General features: G+C 46.5%; 1 protein-coding gene across 1 annotated transcript in view; it reads left to right on the top strand.

The window, feature by feature from the left end:
- The window catches only part of KATNIP (katanin interacting protein), a 236,339-nt gene that overhangs the window by 6,596 nt on the left and 209,730 nt on the right, over nt 1-20,013 (top strand). Inside the window, exon 2 of the mRNA XM_006070561.4 lies at nt 13,846-13,901. Coding sequence (XP_006070623.4) covers nt 13,846-13,901 — 56 coding nt within the window. The remainder of the gene's footprint in view (nt 1-13,845; nt 13,902-20,013) is intronic.

Genomic DNA, 20,013 nt, shown 5'->3' with positions numbered 1-20,013 from the left:
CAGAAGATAACATTTGTAAAGGTGTTCCCCACGCCCAAAGCACTCTGGTCCACTGCTGGCTTTTGTAAATAAAGTTTTATTGGAACAGAGCCACACCTATTTATGTACAAAGGTACACCCACAGTCCATGGCTGTTTTCATGCTTCAGTGGCAGAGTTGACTCATTGAGACAGGGACCATATGGCCCACAAAGCCAAAAATATTTGCTGTCTGGCCCTTCACAGGAGGAGTTTGCCAACATCAGCCGCAGAGGACTCAGTTTGGTCCTTTCGATGGCTCAATATGCTGCTGTAATTATGCTCATTTTGTACTACGAGCTAGTCAGTGGCAGAACCAGGAGTCGTTTGAATAAAGTCTACATTCTAGTGTGTCATCAAAGACCTGTCCCTGCCAGTGCTGACCCGCTTCTCACACCTGGGGAGTGAGTCTGCGAGCCTGGGGAGCGAGTCTGCGAGTCTGCCCTTTAGGCTGGTGAAAGAAAAAACACAGTTTAAAAGACACCATCCCGAACTACTTTCCCAGCTCTCCCTGGACTCTGAGGCTGCTCCTCTATTCCCACGTAGGAGGGGGCTTACAAGAAGCAACATGGGTGGTTAGAAGGAGGAGTTTGGAGCTATTTATAGAGTACTTTGTGTAGGAATAAGAAACCATCCTTGTCCTCCACATACCTTGTCCAATACCCCTGGGCTGACTATTGATGTCCCATGGGGTTTTGAATAGCCTGAGCCTTTTAGCCTTAACAGTTGCCCTGTGGACATAGAACCTTTAACCAGAGAATTTCCCTGGGGAAGCTGTCCCCTCCCTTCCCCTATCCCTCAGTTGACCTGCTGGTATCCCCCTCCTCCCCCCGCCCCCATGCCTGTCATTTTCAGATACCCACCCACCCATTCCCATGCTCAGAGGCTTCATATGGGGCTGAACTGGGTCTATAGATGTGTTTTCCCACATTTAAAAATAATGTTCTGCTGCTAAGCTGTGTCCGACTCTTTGCAACCCCATGGACTGCAGCCCAGCAGGCCTCCCTGTCCATCACTATCTCCTGGAGTTTGCTCAAACTCATGTCCATTGAGTCAGTGAAGCCATCCAACGGTTTCATCCTCTGTCACTCCCTTCTCCTCCTGCCTTAAATCTTTCCCAGCATCAGGGGCTTTTCCAGTGAATCAGTTCTTTGCATCAGATGGCCAAAGTGTTGGAGCTTCAGCTTCAGCATCAGTCCTTCCAATGTATAGTCAGGGTTAATTTCCCATAAAACCTGGACTTTTAACATCTCCCAGTAAAAGGGAGTTTTAGCCTCACAGGGCCTGCCTTCCTACACAGCCCCAGTCCTCCAGCACTGAACAGTGGCCACCCTCTTGACCCTGGACTTGTGACGACAGTTGGACTCCGTCTTCTGGCTGGTGGTGCCGGTCATCAAGTGTTTACTTCTTGCATTGAGTACACTGGGCTGGCCTTCAGGCATCTGTGATTTCAACCCCTAGCCAAGCCACCTGGGGAAGCTGGCCTCAGTCATTCCAGTATCCTTTCCCACCTCCCTGCCTTGCCTTTTCTCTGCTCCCTGCCAGCCATGCCCTTCTCTCAAGTGACTTTTATGCCATAGATTAACAGTGACTGGTGGCACGTGTAGAATTAGCTCCTCCCACGTGGTTCTGGATCCCATGACCTCTCAGGAGTGGTGCTAGATCACAGGTACTGGGCTCTGCACCTTTCTCCCTCTCTGTGTGTGGAGACCCATTCTTGTTTCTTTGCATGCCCAACACTTGGCCCAAGGAATGGCACAGGGAGATGCCCATGAGTGTTTGCTGTGTTGACATTGTAACCAGGAAAGAGATGAGCCCATTTACTTGATCCTTAGTGAATTTCTGGCTGGTCTCCATAAAGCAGAGAAAGAGCCCTTGTAGCCAAGCCTCCAGGCCAAGTTCCACAGACCTCAGCTGGTTTCTGTTTTTCTGGTGGACAAGGATGGTTCATCCAGACTTTGTCCTTTGCAATCATTCAACCCGTCTTAACAATATATTCTAGCCTAGCTACCTTTACTACACCCCAGAGCCTCTAGTTGTATTTTGTTCTTCCTCTACTTTTCATTTAGTGTTCCTATGCTCCCCCCTTCTCTATCCCAGTGAAGTCCCTGTCACTGCCATCTCCCATCTCATCTAGGAGCCTGATGCTACCTTGACCACCCTGGGCTGATGGATTCTTCAGACACGGCCCCTGACTTCATCCCTCGGGGATAGTAAAGCTACAGGTGAATGCAGCATCACATATGTCTAGTCACCAACCACTGGACCCCTGCAGAGACCATGACACTTTTCTAAACTTTAGTGAACTTGAACTTCATGATGTGTGTATGTGTGTGTGTGGGTCCTCTCCAAAGAGGCCCAAAATAATTAGATACATTGTATAAACCCACATAAAACCACAGAAGGTTAGAGCTGGAAGGGATCTGACAGATCTAGTCTAGGATCCCATCTGGGGATGCTGATATATCTCAGAGCCCTGAAGATCCTGTAGAGATGTCATAGATTTAGAAGCCTGCAGGGACCGGGCAGGTAATATAACGCAGCAGCAGCCAGGGTTTATTTCATTATGCTGCTTTGCGTCAGGTTCTTTCAACACCTGAATATATTTTGCATATCTGGGAATTTCCTAAAGAACTCTGCCGTCTACTAATTTCTTAAAGCTTGTGGCTTCCTCCGTCTCGGTCCTCTATGTTGTTGCTGTTTAGTTGCCAAGTTGTGTCCAACTCTTTTGTGACCCCACGGGCTGTAGTCCCCCAGGCTTCTCCTCTGTCCATGGGATTCTCCAGGCAAAAATACTAGAAAGTGAAAGTAGCTCAGTTGTGTCCGACTCTTTGTGACCCGATGGACTATACAGTCCATGGGATTCTGCAGGCCAGAATACTAACTGGGTAGCCTTTCTCTTCTTCAGGGGTCTTCCCAACCCAGGGATCAAACCCAAGTCTCCCACATTGCAGGTGGATTTTTTACCAGCTGAGCTATCAGGGAAGCCCCTAGGGTGGGTTGCTATTCCCTTCTCCAGGGGATCTTCCTGACCCAGGGATTGAACCTGAGTCTCCTGCATTGGCAGGCAGGTTCTTTATCATTGAGCCACCAGGGAAGCCCTCTGTCATCTATACAATAGAGATAATAAATGTATTCACCTCCTAGGGTTGTTGTGAGAATTAAATACATTAATAGCTGCCCAGCCCTTAGATCAAGGGTTAGCACATGAAAAGTACACATGTAAGTACTTATGATGACAATGATCCATTCTCCCAGAAACGTGAACCCATGAACCTTCACTTGCATCTTTACTGTAGGGAAAAAACTCTGAGACCTGCTGATAAATGGCAACTTGAACTTGACCTCAGTGGCAGAGAGACAACTGGGGAGATGGGCGGGGGTAAGGAACCAGAGGGTACCACGCCATCTGGCGGGCCATTGCCCTCAGCTCCCAACAACTGTTGCCAGGCAGGAACACAGACCCCATGTCAACTGATTTTCAGTTTTTCAAAAGAATCCAGAACTCAGGATTTATACATGTGAAATCTGCCCAGTTTTAAATGTTAGCTGGAAAAAAAACATTGTTTTTTGGAGACCAGACAAATGTATATGGGCTGGTTTCAGCCAGTAAGTGACTTTGAATGTAGTCTGATCACTATCATTTATAAGATGTGGAGGCCATGGCATGGGAGGAGGGGGGTGGTTAAAAACCCCTGATGGGCAGCCCAGGAGTGGGAGAACAAGGCCCAGATCTCTTTCAGTCCATTGCTTCTACCCCCACGATAAAGCCTTTCTCCCAGTGAGCCTGCACAGTGGGAGTTCTGCCTCCTGCTTCCATTGGGATGGAGATTTTATTTTAACCATGCAGAGGGGAACCATAAAAACCAGGGCTGAGAATTTGGACTCTCCTCTCCTTCTCTTCAAGGGTTTCCCTGGTGGCTCAGGGGTAAAGAATCTGCCTACAAGTGCAGGAGACTTGCAGGAGATGTGGGTTCAATCCCTAGGTCAGGAAGGTGCCCTGGAGAAGGAAGTGGCCACCCACTCCAGTGTTCTTGACTGGGAAATCCCAAATCCCACAGTGGGCTACAGTCCATGGGGTTACAAAAGAGTTAGACACAACTTAGAGACAAACAACAACAACTCCTTTTCTTCTTGTTGATGCTCATCTCTTGTTGTTGTTGTTGAGTTGCTAAGTTGTGTCCAACTCTTTGTGACCCCATGGACTGCAGCATGCCAGGCTTCCCTGTCCTTCACTATCTCCCAGAGTTTGCTCAAACTCATCCTGGAGTTGACCTAAAGGGGTTTAAATTCTGGAACTCCTCTTCCCAGCCATGTGATCTCAGCCCAGGGTTGGGGGTAGGGGGTGGGGGGTAGTTACTTCATCTCAGTACCTAGACTCTTAAATTGTAAAATGGAATTTAATAGTAGGATCTTCCCATAGGGCTGTTGCAAGAACCAAGTGAATTCAGTTAGAACAGTTCCCAGTACTTAATGAGCTCTCAGTAAAATTAGCTGTCAGGGGAAGGATTGCATCTTTTTCCTTGGGAATTTGGGGATCTTCTGCACAGTCTCATGTCTTCCAAGATACTATTAGTTTGGAGAGAGGGTGAAAATACCCAAAGGACACTTTAATTTCAATGCACATATACATACACATATTTTCACAGATCCAGGGGCCTCACTTGTATTCCCTGGGGAACTGGAATGAGAGGAGGGGGAGTGTGGCATGGGAGTAAGTTTGGAAGCTTGTATGATGGATACAGAGGTAGACCAAAGTCCATTTTAGCCTAGGAAGCATGTCTCACAGAGACCACCAATTAGATTACAGATGTGTGGCATTTACTTATCTTTACTATTTCAAATGAAAAAAAAATCAATATTTTTCAATTATCTCCAATGGTGTATTAAACTTACTTTGTCATATTTCATTTTGCTGTCCCGGAAAGAGCAAGGGGAAAGGGTCAAGAAAACACATTGTAAGAGAAGATGAAGTCTTTATAGCCGTTCGTAATCATGCCTCCTGCCTTTCCATTCAGATATTTGGTCATTCACTCATTCATCGATTTCAGAAATGTCTCCCCAAGCCTACTCCATTCTAGGCACTGTTCCAGATGTGGGTAATACAGTAAGTAAAAAAAAAAAAAGCCAGCCAGCAGCCTCTGATCTCACAGAGCTGATATCTAGTAAGGCAGGCAGACCACATCATCAAAAAAGAGATCAGATAAGTGCTGTGTAGATCAAAGTCGGGAGAACCGGGCGCTAGTCCTCTCTGAGCAAGGGGGTCCCTTTAGGCTGAGACCTGATTGACAAGAAGACCTAGCGGGTAAGGACAAAGGCCCCGAGGCAGGAAGGGATCCTGAATCCAGGGAGAAGACTGGGAGCTGCAGAGGTGTGAACATAAAGGAGGGAAGAGGGAAATGTACAAAGTGAAACACACCAGAGGATGGTCAAGCAGGCGAATGATGAGGTCTTATTTTTAGATGGCTGCCTGGGGTGGGGTTGGGGGGGAAGCCAGGAATAGCAGAGGCTGGAGATCTACCAGGTGGCTATTGATGAGATAACGGAGTTCACAAAGGGATGATGGAGAGGAAGTGGTAGATTGAGGATATGTTTGGGTACCAGAGATCACCAGAACTCCCTGAGATCCATGAAGAGCTGTTTCTGGGAGAGGAAACAGCTAAGGTTTCCTCTGCTGCTAAGTACTAAGTAAGTTTCCTACTGCTAAGTACCTACTATGTGCAGGACACTTCTTTTCTGTGTTTGTTTGTTTGTTTTTATTTGGCTGCCTCGGGTCCCAGTTGTGGCACATGGGCTCAGTTGCGGCTCTTGGGCTTAGTTACTCTGCAGCATGTGGGATCCTTAGCTCCCCAACCAGGGATCGAACCTGAGACCCCTGCATTGCAAGGCGGATGCTTAGCCACTGGAGCCCGGGGGAAGTCCCTCACATGTCCTACCTTAACCTTAAGATGGATGGAAATGGAGTCGGAACTATTAGGACTCACAAACAGGTAATGAGTGGCTGACCCAGAGCCCAACCTCTTAGCCACCTCACAGCATCCCCCCCAGGCTCTCATCTGATTACGAAGCCCAGCCAGAGAATGCACGGCTAAGCATTTCTAAACCAAGCAAATGAGTGGAACGGTGTGCAGGTTATAAATAACCATTTCTAGCTGCCAGCTGCTGTTTAGGTTTGGAAAGGAAAAGAGGATCTTAGCATGACTTGTTTATCTCAGGTAATTTGGCAGTAAACTGGGCCCTGGGAATTTCATTTCTACAGAAAATGCAAAGGAAGAGTGACAGGGATATTGTTTCGGGTGTTCAGAAAACAGGATGGAACTCAAAGGACCAGAACCAGCCTGGAGGTGCACAAGAAGAATTTGAAGAGGAAAGTGTGTCTCGGAGCCAATGTTTGTTTACTTGGCTCCCAAACAGTCATGCTCTTTGTCTAATAGATTTTAGTTATTATGATGAGATTTCCTTAAAGAGGTCTCTCCCCACCCACATGCACGAGAAAGGGTCCATGACACAGAGATGAGGAAGTAATGGGAGGAGGGATTTTCCCATCTTCTGCCCTAGCTGTCTATTAGGTTAGAAACTAGAGGCTGCTGCTTTTTTTTTTTTTTTTTTAAGTCTTTATTGAATTTGTTACAATATTGTTTCTGTATTAGGTTTTGTGTTTTTTGGCCATGAGACATGTGGGATCTTAGTTCCCCAACCAGGGATCAAACCCACACCCCTTGCACTGGCAGGCGAAGTTTTAACCACTGGACCACCCGGGAAGTCCCAAGAGGCCTCTTTTGCTGGGCCTGTCCAGAGCACTGACATTTTTTTAATTGCTTGTCAACATTTAAAAATTAGAAGCTTTTTCACAAAACTGTGCTCTTCTGGAAGAATCTCACCCGACAAAACTGAGCCAACATTTCTGCCTGGAAACCAGCAGCTGGAGACGAATCGTGATTCCTCATTAGGCTGGGCAGGGGCTCAGCCCTGTCCCCACCCTGCTGTTTTCCTCTGTCACACATGTCTCTGCAGAGGCTGTAGGTAGAAGCCAGGATCAAGGTTCAGGACGCTGGGATGGGGCTGAAGGCCAGTGGGGCTGGGGCACTCCCATTCCTGGAGTTGAAGGACAGGCAGGCAGACTGCCAGGTGTAGTGAGCACTGGATTAGCAGCTAGGCTGACGGGTTGCTAACCCAAGTTCTTTCCCTTTGTTGCTCTGTGACCTTGGGCAAGTTACCTTGCTTCTCTGAGCTTCGTGGCTTTGCTGTTGCATATGACGGTGATGCTGGTTTAGTTGCTAAAGTCATACCTGACTCTTTGGCAACCCATGGACTGTAGCCCACCAGGCTCATCTGTCCGTGGGATTTCCCAGGCAAGAATCCTGGAGGGGGTTGCCATTCCCTTCTCCAGGGGATCTTCTCGACCCAGGGATCGAACCCAGGCCTTCTGCATTGCAGGCGGATTCTTAACGATTTGAGCCACCAGGGAAGCCTGTTGTAGATGATAGGGAATTCCAAGAACTGTCACCTGGGGAGGAATCTGGCAGTGGCAGGTGCTCAGTAAATACTTGGAAATCATGAGTCCGAGATAACCCATCTGGACAGGTTGTAATCTTCCTTTCCTTTTTTCTTTTTCCTTTCTCACCTTGTCTAGCTATTTTATTTAAAAACAAACAAAAAAAACCCTTTACCCTCAAATAAACAAGCAGGTCACCACCAGCCTACTGGCTTAGTTTAGAGATTGTTTCAATGTCCAGAAACCATATTTCATCCTTATTTTATTCTTATCTCTTACACATTACAGACTGATGTCTTGAAAGAAGTAGTTTAGCGACTTCCCTGGCCCAGTGGGTTAAGACTTCAGGCTTCCACTGCAGAGGGGGGCAGAAGGTGGGGGCGGGCTTGATCCCTGGTTGGGGAACCGAGATCCCGTGGTGCAGCCAAAAAAAAAAAAAAAAAGGCAGTTTGTCCTCCAGTTGTGTTTTCTTTCAAGCAAGTTACAGGTTCCAAAGGTCCATGGAGGCTTACTTTTTTTCCCTCCCTTGCACCTTGGATGGGAATGTCAACAGCATTTTTCACTATATTTTTTAAAAATCTGAACCAGACCTTTTGGACATTTAATATTTTAAGTCTATTCTAGTTTCTTTTTTTTTTTTTAGAGTCCAAAATACATTTTTTATTGTTGTTGCATTCTATGTTATCATGTTTTCTGGGCTTCCCTGGTGGTTCAGATAGTAAAGAATCCACCTGCAATGAGGGATACCTGGGTTTGATCCCTGGGTTGGGGAGATCCCCTGGAGAAGGCAATAGCTACCCACTGCAGTATTCTGGCCTAGAGAATTCCATGGTCAGAGGAGCCTGGCAGGCTACAGTCCATGGGGTCACAGAGCAGAACACAACTGAGTGACTTTCACATATATCATGTTTTCTGACATACTAGTTAAATTACTTATGCCAATTCCAATCATAGTGTGATTTCCTTTGTTTCTTGCTTTTTAATTTTTTTTTTTTTTTGGAGTTTAGTTGCTTTACATGGTTGTGTTAGTTTCTGCTGTACAGCAAAGTATTTTAGTTTCCTGAATAGGAAATATATCCATCTAAATCCTTCAAAAATAAAAACAATATAAAAAGTTTACATTGAGCAGTCGCTCTCGTGCATGTGCTTTCCAGGTGGTTCTCAGTATAAATAGAACCAATACAGTCTTATTTTCCCTCTTTCACAGAGAAAAGAATCATATAATGTCAAGTTTCTGCCCCTCGAGTTTTTCACTGAACATATGGCCATCTTATCAGCTTGCCATTCTCTCACCCAGTATTCCATTCCCTTGTGTGGATCCGCCGTATTTATTCAGCCAGTCACCCGCTGTGATAGACTTATAGGTCACTTCTCATACTTTCCATTGCAAATTACGATGCAGGGAATACCTCGTGCGTACATTTGTTTCCTGTTTGTGGAGGTATTTCTTCCCGGTTGATTCCTAGAAATGATATTGCTAGCTTAAAGGGATACTGCCAAAAGCCTCTCTGAAGATGTTGCCAAAATCCCCTCCACAGCGCCTGCATCATTTTATACGTCTCCCAACAGTACTCTAAAAGGCCTGCTTCCCAGCTCTCGTCAGCAGTATATTGTCACATCTCTGGATTTTTGCCAGCCCAATGATTGAGATGAAGTGGCATCTCAGTGGGATATTTGCCATTTAAATGAAATGACATAGATACATAAAATGAGAACAGGATGAGCCCTCGTATTTGGACAGCAGAAGAAATAAACTTCTTCAGGGATCAAACCCAGGTCTCCTACTTGGCAGGCGGATGCCAGATGCTTTACCACTGAGCCACCTGGAGAGCCCTCCTATACTGGTTTGTTTACGTATATCAATGGCTATTTTCACCCTCCAATGGCAGGGTTGAGTAGTTGCACCAGAGACCTTAAAACTGCATGACTCTATGACCTGTAAATTTTTTTTTTTTTTTTTTTTAATTCTCTGGTCCTTTATAAAGAAAGCCTATTGACTCCTGACCTGGAGGAGTGGATGTGAGAATACAGGAGATGAAGTTGGTGCATAGATCCTGGCCCTTAGTAGGTGTCCTGTCCACAACATTTCTGCTGCTGCTAAGTCGCTTCAGTCGTGCCCAACTCTGTGCGACCCCATAGACAGCAGCCCACAAGGCTCTCCGTCCCTGGGATTCTCCAGGCAAGAACACTGGAGTGGGTTGCCATTTCCTTCTCCAATGCATGAAAGTGAAAAGTGAAAGTGAAGTCGCTCAGTTGTGTCTGACTCCTCACGACCCTATGGACTGCAGCCTACCAGGCTCCTCCATCCATGGGATTTTCCAGGCAAGAGTACTGGAGTGGGGTGCCATTGCCTTCTCCAGTCCAGAACATTTAACCTTCATCATATTGGTGCCCGGTTCGTGCCCCAACCTCTGACAAGTTCCTCCTACCACAAGCCAAAAAAAATAGAGGGAAATAATTACAATAGTTATAACTTAGGGACCTCCCTGGTGGTCTAGTGGCTAAGACTCCACATCTCCCAAAGCAGGGGGAGCTGCATTCCATCCCTGGTCGGGGAAATAGATTCCGCTTGCTGCAACTAGAGATCCCACGTGCCATAACTAAGATCAGAAATCCCAAGTGTCACAATTAAGACGTGGCACAGCCAAATAAATAAATAAAAATGAATATGTAAAAAAAAAGCATAGATCATAAAAATTAAAAATAGTTTAATTAGAAATATCATAGTTATATTTTGCATATGTCTTTTATCACATACCATGCATTTCCAAATGCACCAAATTACACATGCGCAAAGGTCTACATCAGTGGGTGTAAAAATCTTGTGTCCTGGAGACTGTTCTTTATGAGACATTTAAGGCTCTTTTCCAAGGGGAATTTTGACACTGATTTTCCCATGCCTGCCGACTTCAGAATCTAACATCCAAGGAAAATGCAACTTCCCTGTGAGTGGCAGCGATGAACATTATTATCTGCATCTAGAGCAAAGTAAAACTGAAGTGTCAGAATCTTCCAACCATTGAAAATTAATCCTAAGTGCAGATACAATCTCTCTGAAAGCCTACATGGGAGAATGGTGTTATATTTACAACAATTCAATCCAGTCATTTTTTTTTCTTTTCCCCAGGCCCACATCTGTTTTCTAAAGTGAGGTGCACATGTAGTGTTTACATTTGGCCTTATTTATTGTTTTCTGGCTGCAGCTGGCAGGGTCACCTTGCAAAATGCGGAGGAACAGCCCCTTCATTTCGCAAGCAGCACATATTGATGTTAATGTCACCTTCTTCCCCCCTTCCTGAGTCGATCTTGGTAGGAAGCTACTCGGAGGAGCTAAGTGCAGTAGACAGGCGCCATGTAATCCGGTTCCTTCTGTCCGTGGGGAGAAGGAGCTGTCTCCACGCTGAGCTACCTGGAGAGGAGAGGGGCTCAGTGATGTGAGGACAGAGGCATTTGATAACAAACGTGCATAATTAGAGTGAATTATCTTCACTGGAAAATAAGCAAATTATCTTCCAATTTAATGAATAAAGAAGCTTCTAATTAACTCCGATAGAGAAATTCGCTTGCAAATTTCAGTGGTTAAGCTCTCTGTTCTTTGCATTAATATTTTCTTTTTATTGCCCACCCTAATTTTCTTTATTGCTCTTTATTGGTATCACAGAATTTTAGAGGTGGAAAGCAAACTCATTAGGTGATTCAGCCTACTTCTCATTAAAAAAAATTTTTTTTGAAAGAAAATATGGCCCAGAGAGAACCTGTTGGATCCTGTGAGTTGTCCAAGATCTCATCATATGTCAGCAATCCCCTGGACTGGATCCTCATGCACGTGTGTGACCAGCACGTGAAGGGCCTCCGCCGGACTCTGGGGTCTGCTGTGTTCACCCTGAACCAGCTTTGTTTCCCTCCTGCTCCCGGCCCTTGCCCTGGGCTTCGCTTGGCTCTGCAGGCATCTTACCGACTGCTAGAACTCCCTGATCTGTCCGCCCAGCAGCCCCGGTCTCCAGTCTGCTCTGTCCCCTTCCAGCTCCCGGCTCCTCATTGCATGGCCTACTCCTGGTATGTCCTCTCTGGTCTACCTTAGGGCCGACTCAGAGGCCCTCGACCAACAGCCAGAGCAGGTGTACACAAGGGTTTGGAGGAGCCGTCCACCCTAGCTCCTGCCCCAGAGCGTTAGGGATCAGAAGTCAGGTTAAAATCAACATGACAACCTGGATCACCTGATCCCTAGATCCCAGGCTATTTTTTTTAATCAATAAACTTTATTTTATGGAGCAGATTTAGGTTCATAGGGAAATTGAGTGCAAAATACAGAGTGTTTTTGTCTACCCCCTGTCCACACATGTGAAACCTCCCCTGCTACGGGCATCCTGCATCACAGTGGTATCTTTTTCTGGGCTTTATTTTTAAGAAGTAATTAATTAATTTTATTTTTGGCTGTGCTGGGCTTTGTGCGTGGGTTTCTCCTTGCAGTGGCTTCTTTTGTTGCGGAACATGGGCCCTAGAGCTCGCAGGCTTCAGACGTTTTGGCTCAAGGGCTTAGTTGCCCCAAGGCATGTGAAATTTTACCAGACCAGGGATCAAAGCCATGTGCCCTGCGTTAGCAGTTGGATTCTCAATCACTGGACCACCAGGGAAGTCCTTTTCTGGGCTCTTTTTCATTTTTAAAACCCTAGGTTGTCTTAAGGCCAAAAAAAAAAAAAAAAAAGCAAACACACACACGAAGAACCTAATCAAAGTAGGTGTCTGTGAAACAAAGGCATGCGTGCTGTGGGTGTCAGATCCATTCACTCCGTCTTGTCATTCTCTGTTAATCTGTCCCTGAAGCCAGTGGCTGGTGGCTGCTCACACGTGGAGGTAGCCTTGCTCCAGCCCTCTCTCTTCTCTCTCTCTCAGAATCAATTTCAAATGTTAGGGGCTGGGCTTCTCATTGGCTGTGATTGGGTCAAGGGCCCATACCCAGTGGAGCATACCAAATTCAGGGTATGGGGTCATGTACAGTCATAGTTGCAACAGGACCACCCTGGGGATAGAGAGGAAGAAAAGAGAGAAGGGAGCAGTCTAGGGTGTCATCATGAGCTGAGCAGATACCTCCAATGGTGTCTGCTATACCATGATACTGTATTACCCAGGGTCTCCTACAAATAGCTACCTCTTTTCTACATCCTTTTGGCCAGTGCCAGAGGTTCATCTTTGCACCTTTGCTTTTTCCCTTATCCTTTTTTTGGAAAGAGCCTCATCCCTTGACCTGAGCTTTTTTACCAGCTATGAGCAGCTGTCTGCGTCTTACTCCCATGTGGACCCACCGGAAGTGACCACATGCAAAGATAAACATCTGGGACTTACCTGGCAGTCCGTGGCTAAGACTTCGTGCTCCCAGTTCAAGGAGCCCGGGTTCAATCCCTTGTCAGGGAACGAGAGCCCACGCGCCACAACTAAGACCTGGCACAGCCAAATTAATTAAAAAAAGAAAGTCTTTCCTCTCTGACTCTGTCCACTTCTCTCGCCTCTCAATAAGTCATCACTCAGCCTTTCTGTTCCCACCTTCAGCATGCTCCTGGTTAACGGAACATGTGGTTGTGACATTCTCACAGATCGCCACCCGAGAGTAAAGCTGGACAATTTGCGAGACACACTGATGGTGTGCAGTGAGACTCCCACCTTATGTTCTAAAACCAAAGCGATTCATTAATTTTCCATCAGGGACTCCGTTCATAATGGCCGCTTCCATCAGAGTTGTAAAAACTGCATTTGGAGTAGCATATTTAAACATCCTGATGTCGATCTGTGAAATGTATGCACACCTTCAGTGTTAGTCTTCTGGTTTTCTGAGAAAAGCAACAATTCTCTCTGAAATTGCCCCATTATGTGAAATGGGGGTGATTACTGCTAATTCACATTTGCACCAGCACCTATGTGGCGAGATCGGAGGTTTGGCGCTGCATATTGGCATGCACTCATCAAAGGTTATATGTATGCGCACGGTGGAAGGCATTTTATATAATTCCAAACAATTTAATAAAAATGTAATTTGACTGGGAAAAACTACAGTCTGTCGGCCCTTGCAAAGTGCAGATAATGTTCTAGATTAAAGAGCGGAGGCTTTGTTCATTATAGTCAAATAATGTGAGTGTGTGAATTACCATTTCATTGCCGTTGGTCTATTTCAAGAGTATGCCATTTTCCCATTATCATAATAGGCTACATTTTCTTAAAATCATTTGATTATGATTGGTCCCGTCTATTCAGTTTTGCAAATAAAAAGCTTTTTTGGTGATAAACTAGCTGTTTTAAAACAGCCTCAAAATCTCTGGTTCTGCTTTTGAACTGCTACAGGTCAGACTCTGCGAAAGGCTGAGAGAAGCCGGTCCTGCTCTCGGGAGAAAAAGGAGGTAAATGAGCCACTGATGAGGGCTGGTGGGAGGCAACTGAATTTAAAAGGATCTGAGGGAATGGGCTGGTGATTTAAAGATCCCTGGATCTCCTTTTCTGAGCCTCTAGCTTAAATCCCTGACCCAATGATAGTTGGCAACTGGAGTTATCAACCCAGTGTCACTAATAATCTCTTACTGAATGTATCAGTCAGTTATGGCTGTGTAACAAGTCACCCAGATTTTAGTGACTTGAAACAACTCTGGGTTTAGTTCATGATTCTGAGGGTCAGCCATTTGGGCTCAGCTTCCCCTAAAGATTGTGCTGATGGGCCAGGCCTTGCTGACCGCAGCTGGGCTTCATTTATGCATTGGCCATTGACAGCTGGGTCACCCTGGGGCTGTCGGAGCATCAGTCATGGTGCTTTAATTCTCCTTCAGTGTCCTCCCCTCCTCCAGCAAGCTAGACAGGTTTGTTCACATTGGGGTTCAGAGGTTCAAGAGTATAAGAGTGGAAGACTCAGAAACTCCTGAGCCTTAGGCTCAGCACTTGAACGGTGTCACTTCCGCTACCTTCTGTTTTTTAAAGCAGATCACAAGGTCAACATAGGTTCAAGGGGAATGGGGAAATAGGCCCCAGTTCTTCATGGGAAGAGCTACAAAATATTGAAATATACCACATACTTGAAACTAACCATTCTTGAAATTTTTGAAATGTACTAAACTGAGCCCACTGGCACTGTGCTAGGCACCAGGGCTAAGACTAAGGGAGGGATGAGAGACAGGCCTTGATTTAGGGTGTGCACAGCACCGTTGGAAGGGATGCGCCACGAGATCATCACAGTACAGTGTGAAAGTGCCAGTCCGGGGAGAGAAGGACAAAGGGTGGGATTTCAGTCCAGAAAAGGGATCACCTACCTCTGCCAGTGGTATCAAGAAAGGCTGATGCAAAGGTTAACTCTTGAGAGTGAGTAGTTTTCCAGGCCAGATAAACAGCATGGTCAAATGCAGAAAGATACGAATAAGGAAAGTTGCAAGGTCATTGAGCCTGAGAGGGGAAGTGGCAGGTAGGACCCGTGAATGACTGAAGGGCCCTTCGATCGAGTCCCAAGCCTGTGGGAGTTTACATTTGAGTTTTATTTAGTGGCTGATGGGAGCGGGGGTCTGAAGTCTTGGGTGCTCATCACCTATATCGACCAATCTTGAAATTCATTAACACTTCAGTACTCACACTGTTGACTGTAAACAGACCTGATTCCAAAGACAGAAGGAAACTTCTCAGGCTCAGACGCACCCAGGGGCTTAAACGGCCACAGGACCTGACTCTTCTCTCTCTAGCTCGTGGTGCTGCTGCTCTGTGATGGTCTCGCCCCAGCCAGCTCAGAGGAGGCGGCTTAGGGTGGGCCTGCAAAGGACCCTGTGTTCTTGACTATGACTCTCATCCTCTCTCCTATTAACCTCCTCTCTCAGCTGTAGTCAGAACAGCCAGCATGGCTTTCCTTCCTATATAATCGATCTTCCTGGGATGAGGGCTTGGAGATAACTGAGGAACTTGGATGCTAAGAAGACTGCAGTGTCAGCCCCCAGTGGGCACTCCAGCAGCTGAACTAGGGTGGATCTTCCCACTCCTTTCTGATGGGGGCATTTTTCTGAAGAAGTATCAAATGTGAGAGTCCTTTTGAATATACAGAGTAGAAATACTTTAGGTCAGGGGTCCCCAACCCCCAGACCATGGACCAGTACCAGTCCATGGCCCGTTAGGAACCAAGCTGCACAGCAAGAGGGCAGCAGGTGAGCAAGTGAAGCTTCATCTGTATTTACAGCTGCTCCTCATCACTCTCGTTACCACCTGAGCTCCACCTCCTGTCAATCAGCAGCGGCATTAAATTCTCATGGGAGTTTGAACCCTACTGTGAAATGCCCATGCAAGGGATCTAGGGACCTTATGAGAATCATCCCGAAGCCATCCCTCCCCCCATCCCCACTGCTCCTCCCATGCCACCCTGATCTGCAGAAAAATTGAAAGCAAAAGTGTTAATCCCTCTGTCATGTCTGACTCTTTGCAACCCTATGGACATTAGCCCGTCAGGCTCCTCTGTCCACGGGATTTCCCGGGCAGTGGGTTGCCATTTCCTCCACCAGGGCATCTTCCCAACCCAGGGTTCCAACCCGGAGTCTCCTGCATTGCGGGCAGATTCTCTACTGTCCACAAAATCGGCCCCTGGTGCCAAAAAGGTTGGGGACCACTGCTGCTTTAGGTGGTTTTTTTCGTGTTGTTCTTAAAATTCACGATTGATTCGTTGAAAGAAAATATTTGCAGTTGTTTCATCTGGGCAATAAGATTATGGAAGTGTTTTTTTTCCCCCCCTTGTGTTTTACGTACTAATTTTTATCATGAGGAATAAAGTAAAACCTAAAAATGAAAAAAGAAAAAAGCAGATGCGCCTGTCTCCATGAAGATCCTTCCAGAAGCCTCACAGTGTAGAAGCCAGAATGGGGGTGAGCACTGGCCTGCAGGCACCTGGTCTCCCCCGATTAAATGACCAAGAGCGAGTACCAGTCCTCTAAGGCCAGGAATGAATTGTTTAAACCTGAGGCCTTTGGTTGCATAATCACAGCATCTTATTTATCCACGTTACGAAATTCACTGGAAAATGATGGAGCAAGGCATCCAGTAACTAGCAGAGACACTTTTCCCCTCCCCTCCTCTCTCTCCTTGGCAACAGGACTCCCCTAATTGCCACTTTCCTGGCTACTTCCATCATGCCAGCCGCGGAGAGTGTTTCACATCACTCCTCTGAAAAATGCTTGAAGTGAGGGAAAACAGAGAATGGGGTTGTTTATCACAACATCCAAGTTCAATCCTGAAAGATGTTTAAAACGGTTTCAGGCCCTCTGAAAAAGAGAGTGCTGACTTTCTTCACACGACTTTTGTTTGGTTAGAAAAACAAGAGAAAGAAACTAATAGCAAGCTGCCAGGACGCTCATCCTGTACATTATAACATCCCTCTCCACCCACCTCCTCTTTCCGCATTCCTGCCCACGTTGTCTGTGAAGTCCGCACTTCCTGACTCTCTCTGCCTTACACAGGATGCCAGGTATAGCAGAAGCTTTGTCCCCATGAGAGGCAAGGGAAAGACAAGCTGGTGAGAACAAGCAGACAGGGTCCTGTGTCGTGTTCCTTCGGGGGTCGGGTATACAGGACAGCACACGCCTTGGCAGGTGGATGGGCAGTTTGTATCCTGAGTGGGGATTGGGTACCATCCTGCATGGTGGTGGGCCAGCACTGCAAAGGGAGGACGAGAAGCTGTTCTCCATGAGCTTGCCAGGCCACTTTCAGCTCCAAAGTTGTGTTTTATTTGGCCCATACCCTGTGACAATCTTTTAAAATTAAGCGTTGTGGTTCTTTAGTCTCTAAGTCGTGTCTGACGCTTTTGCGGCCCTATGGACTGTAGCCCACCAGGCTCCTCTGTCCATGGGATTTCCCAGGCCAGAATACTAGAGTGGGTAGCCATATCCTTCTCCAGGGGATTTTCCCAACCCAGTGATCAAACCTGTGTCTCCTGCTTTGGCAGGCAGATTCTTTACCACTGAGCCACCTGGGAAGCCCAAAATTAGCTGATCACATTCAAAAATTGAGAGATTTCACCCAAAAAATGCAGGCTTCTGGCTTCTCTGCAAAATGGAGAGTGGCAACATTGAGTCCTTCCTTGTTCCTATGAGGCAACAATGGGCATTTAAAAAAACAAAAAATTTTAGGGCTTTCCTGGTGGCTCAGTGGTAAATAATCTGCCTGCCAATGCAGGAGACATGGTTCAATTTCCGATCCAGGAGGATCCCACATGCCCTGGAACAACTAAGCCCATGTGCTACAGCTACTGAGACTGTGCTCTAGAGCCTGGGAACTGCAACTACTGAAACCCTTGTGGCCTAGAAACTGTACTTCGCAACAATAGAAACCACTTCAATGAGAAGCCCACTAACTGCATCTACAGAGTAGCCCTCGCTTGCTGCAACTAGAGAAAAGCCTGCACAGCAAGGAAGACCCAACACAGCCAAAAATAAATAAATAAAATTTAAATGTATATGTATGTGTGTATATAAATATGTTTGGTATGCCAGGCCTTAGTTGCAGCATGTGGGTTCTAGTTTCCCAACCAGGGATCAAACCCGGACCTCCTGCATTGGGAACTCAGAGTCTTAGCCACTGGACCACCAGGGAAGTCCCTGGGTAATGACTTTTGATGAAGACGTGTCCTCTTTTAATGGGACCCTCCCTGCCCCACCCTCCACACCTTCGTGACTGCAAGCAGGTATCAGAACCAGGCCTTGGGCTGGATGCTGGATGTCAGCGATTCACAAATGTCACAGCATGTTTGTATCACTTGGGAGCTTTTAAACAACCTTATGCTAGGAGGGATTGAAGGCAGAAGGAGAAGAGGGAAGCAGAGGATGAGATGGTTAGATAACATCACCAACTCAGTGAACATGAATTTGAGTAAACTCCAGGAGATAGTGAAGGACGGGGAAGCCTGACATGCCACAGTCCATGGGGATGCACAGAGTCGGACACGACTTAGCAACTGAACGACAGCAACAACGGCCCAGGTCTCTTTCCAGATCAGTTAAATCACAATCTCTGGGGGTGTGACCGAGGCATCAGAATTTTGTAATTCCCCCCAAGTGATTCTGACATGCAGCCATGGATGAGAACCAGCATTTATGTGCGTGTGTGTTATTATTTATTTTTAATTGGAGAATAATTGCTTTACAATGTTGTGCTGGTTTTTGGCATACAACAGCATGAACCAGCCATAAGTATACTTTTGCCCCTTCCCTCTTGAGCCTCTCCCCCACCCCGCCCAATCCCACCCCTCTAGGTTGTTACAGAGTGCTGGGCTGAGCTCCCTGTCTTATTCAGCAGCTTCCCACTAGCAATCTGTTTTACACATGATAGTGTATATATGGGGGCTTTCCCAGTGGTTCAGCGGTAAAGAATCTGCCTGCGATGCAGGAGACATGTGTCTGATCCCTGGGTTGGGACGATCCCCTGGAAGAGGGCATGGCAACCCACTCCAGTATTCTTGCCTGGAGAATCCCATGGACAGAGGAGCCTGGTGGGCTACAGTCCAGTGGGTTGCCAAGAGTTGGACCTAAGTGAAGCGACTGAGCACACACACAATGTATATATGTCAATCCTAATCTCCCAATTCACTCCACCCTCCCCTTTCCCACTGTTGCCCACAGATATTGAGAACCAGCGTTTTATACTTATTAAGTTCTCAGCCTGGGTGCTTCCCCATGCACTGCATGCTTGCACTACCCCCCACCAGACAGACAAGCACACATCATAGCAGAAAAGCATAGAGGAGATCCAGATCAAAGCCCCAGCGGGTATTGGAGGAGAGAAAGAAGACTTCCTGAAAGAGGTGGCTTTAACAGAGGCTTAGGAAGCATGACAGTCATTTCTGAAAGAATATAGCTTCGATGGCTGGCCTGAAGTCAGTAGCTACTTTTGAAGTAGCTGGTAAAAATATCCTCCACCTCTTCCCTAGCAAGGATTCACGGCTCCTGCCTGTGGAGTTTATGTAGTGTTTCTGGCTTTTGGTCATGAATTGTTAATGATTTCTGAAATCATGGCCATTGTGGTTTACTCAAAAATCATTAGAAAGTAAATTTTTCATACAGTGTTAAAAATTTTAAAAAACAAACAGGAAAACATAGAGGAGGAAGAAATATTTATTCATCAATCCCTTACTGACCAGGGCCCACACGAATGGCAACAGAAACACTGGGGCTCGAGAGCATGGTGTTGAGGACACGCCCTGCTCTTACACAGAGCCTCCGAGGCCCCAGGCCACTCTGTGAACGGAGCCCGCAATGTGCTTCTGCTCAAATGCTTGTCCTGTGACCTTTAGCCTGGTCTCTTGACCCTTCTCACCTCATTTGATAATTCTCACCTTGGAGACTTGGTATACAGAATCAAGGCAGTGATAAAGTGCCTAGCGCTGTGCATAGTAAATATTCCGTAAATATTAGCTGCTACATAATTGTGATCATTCCTTGGCATGTCTAGAATTTAACGGAGAGACAGCCATGGCCTTGGATGGAAAAGACAGCGCAATTGTACCCA

The sequence above is a fragment of the Bubalus bubalis genome, chromosome 24 (assembly GCF_019923935.1).
Source record: "Bubalus bubalis isolate 160015118507 breed Murrah chromosome 24, NDDB_SH_1, whole genome shotgun sequence".
Taxonomy (NCBI): Eukaryota; Metazoa; Chordata; class Mammalia; order Artiodactyla; family Bovidae; genus Bubalus; species Bubalus bubalis.
This window is presented reverse-complemented; position numbering and strand designations above follow the sequence as displayed.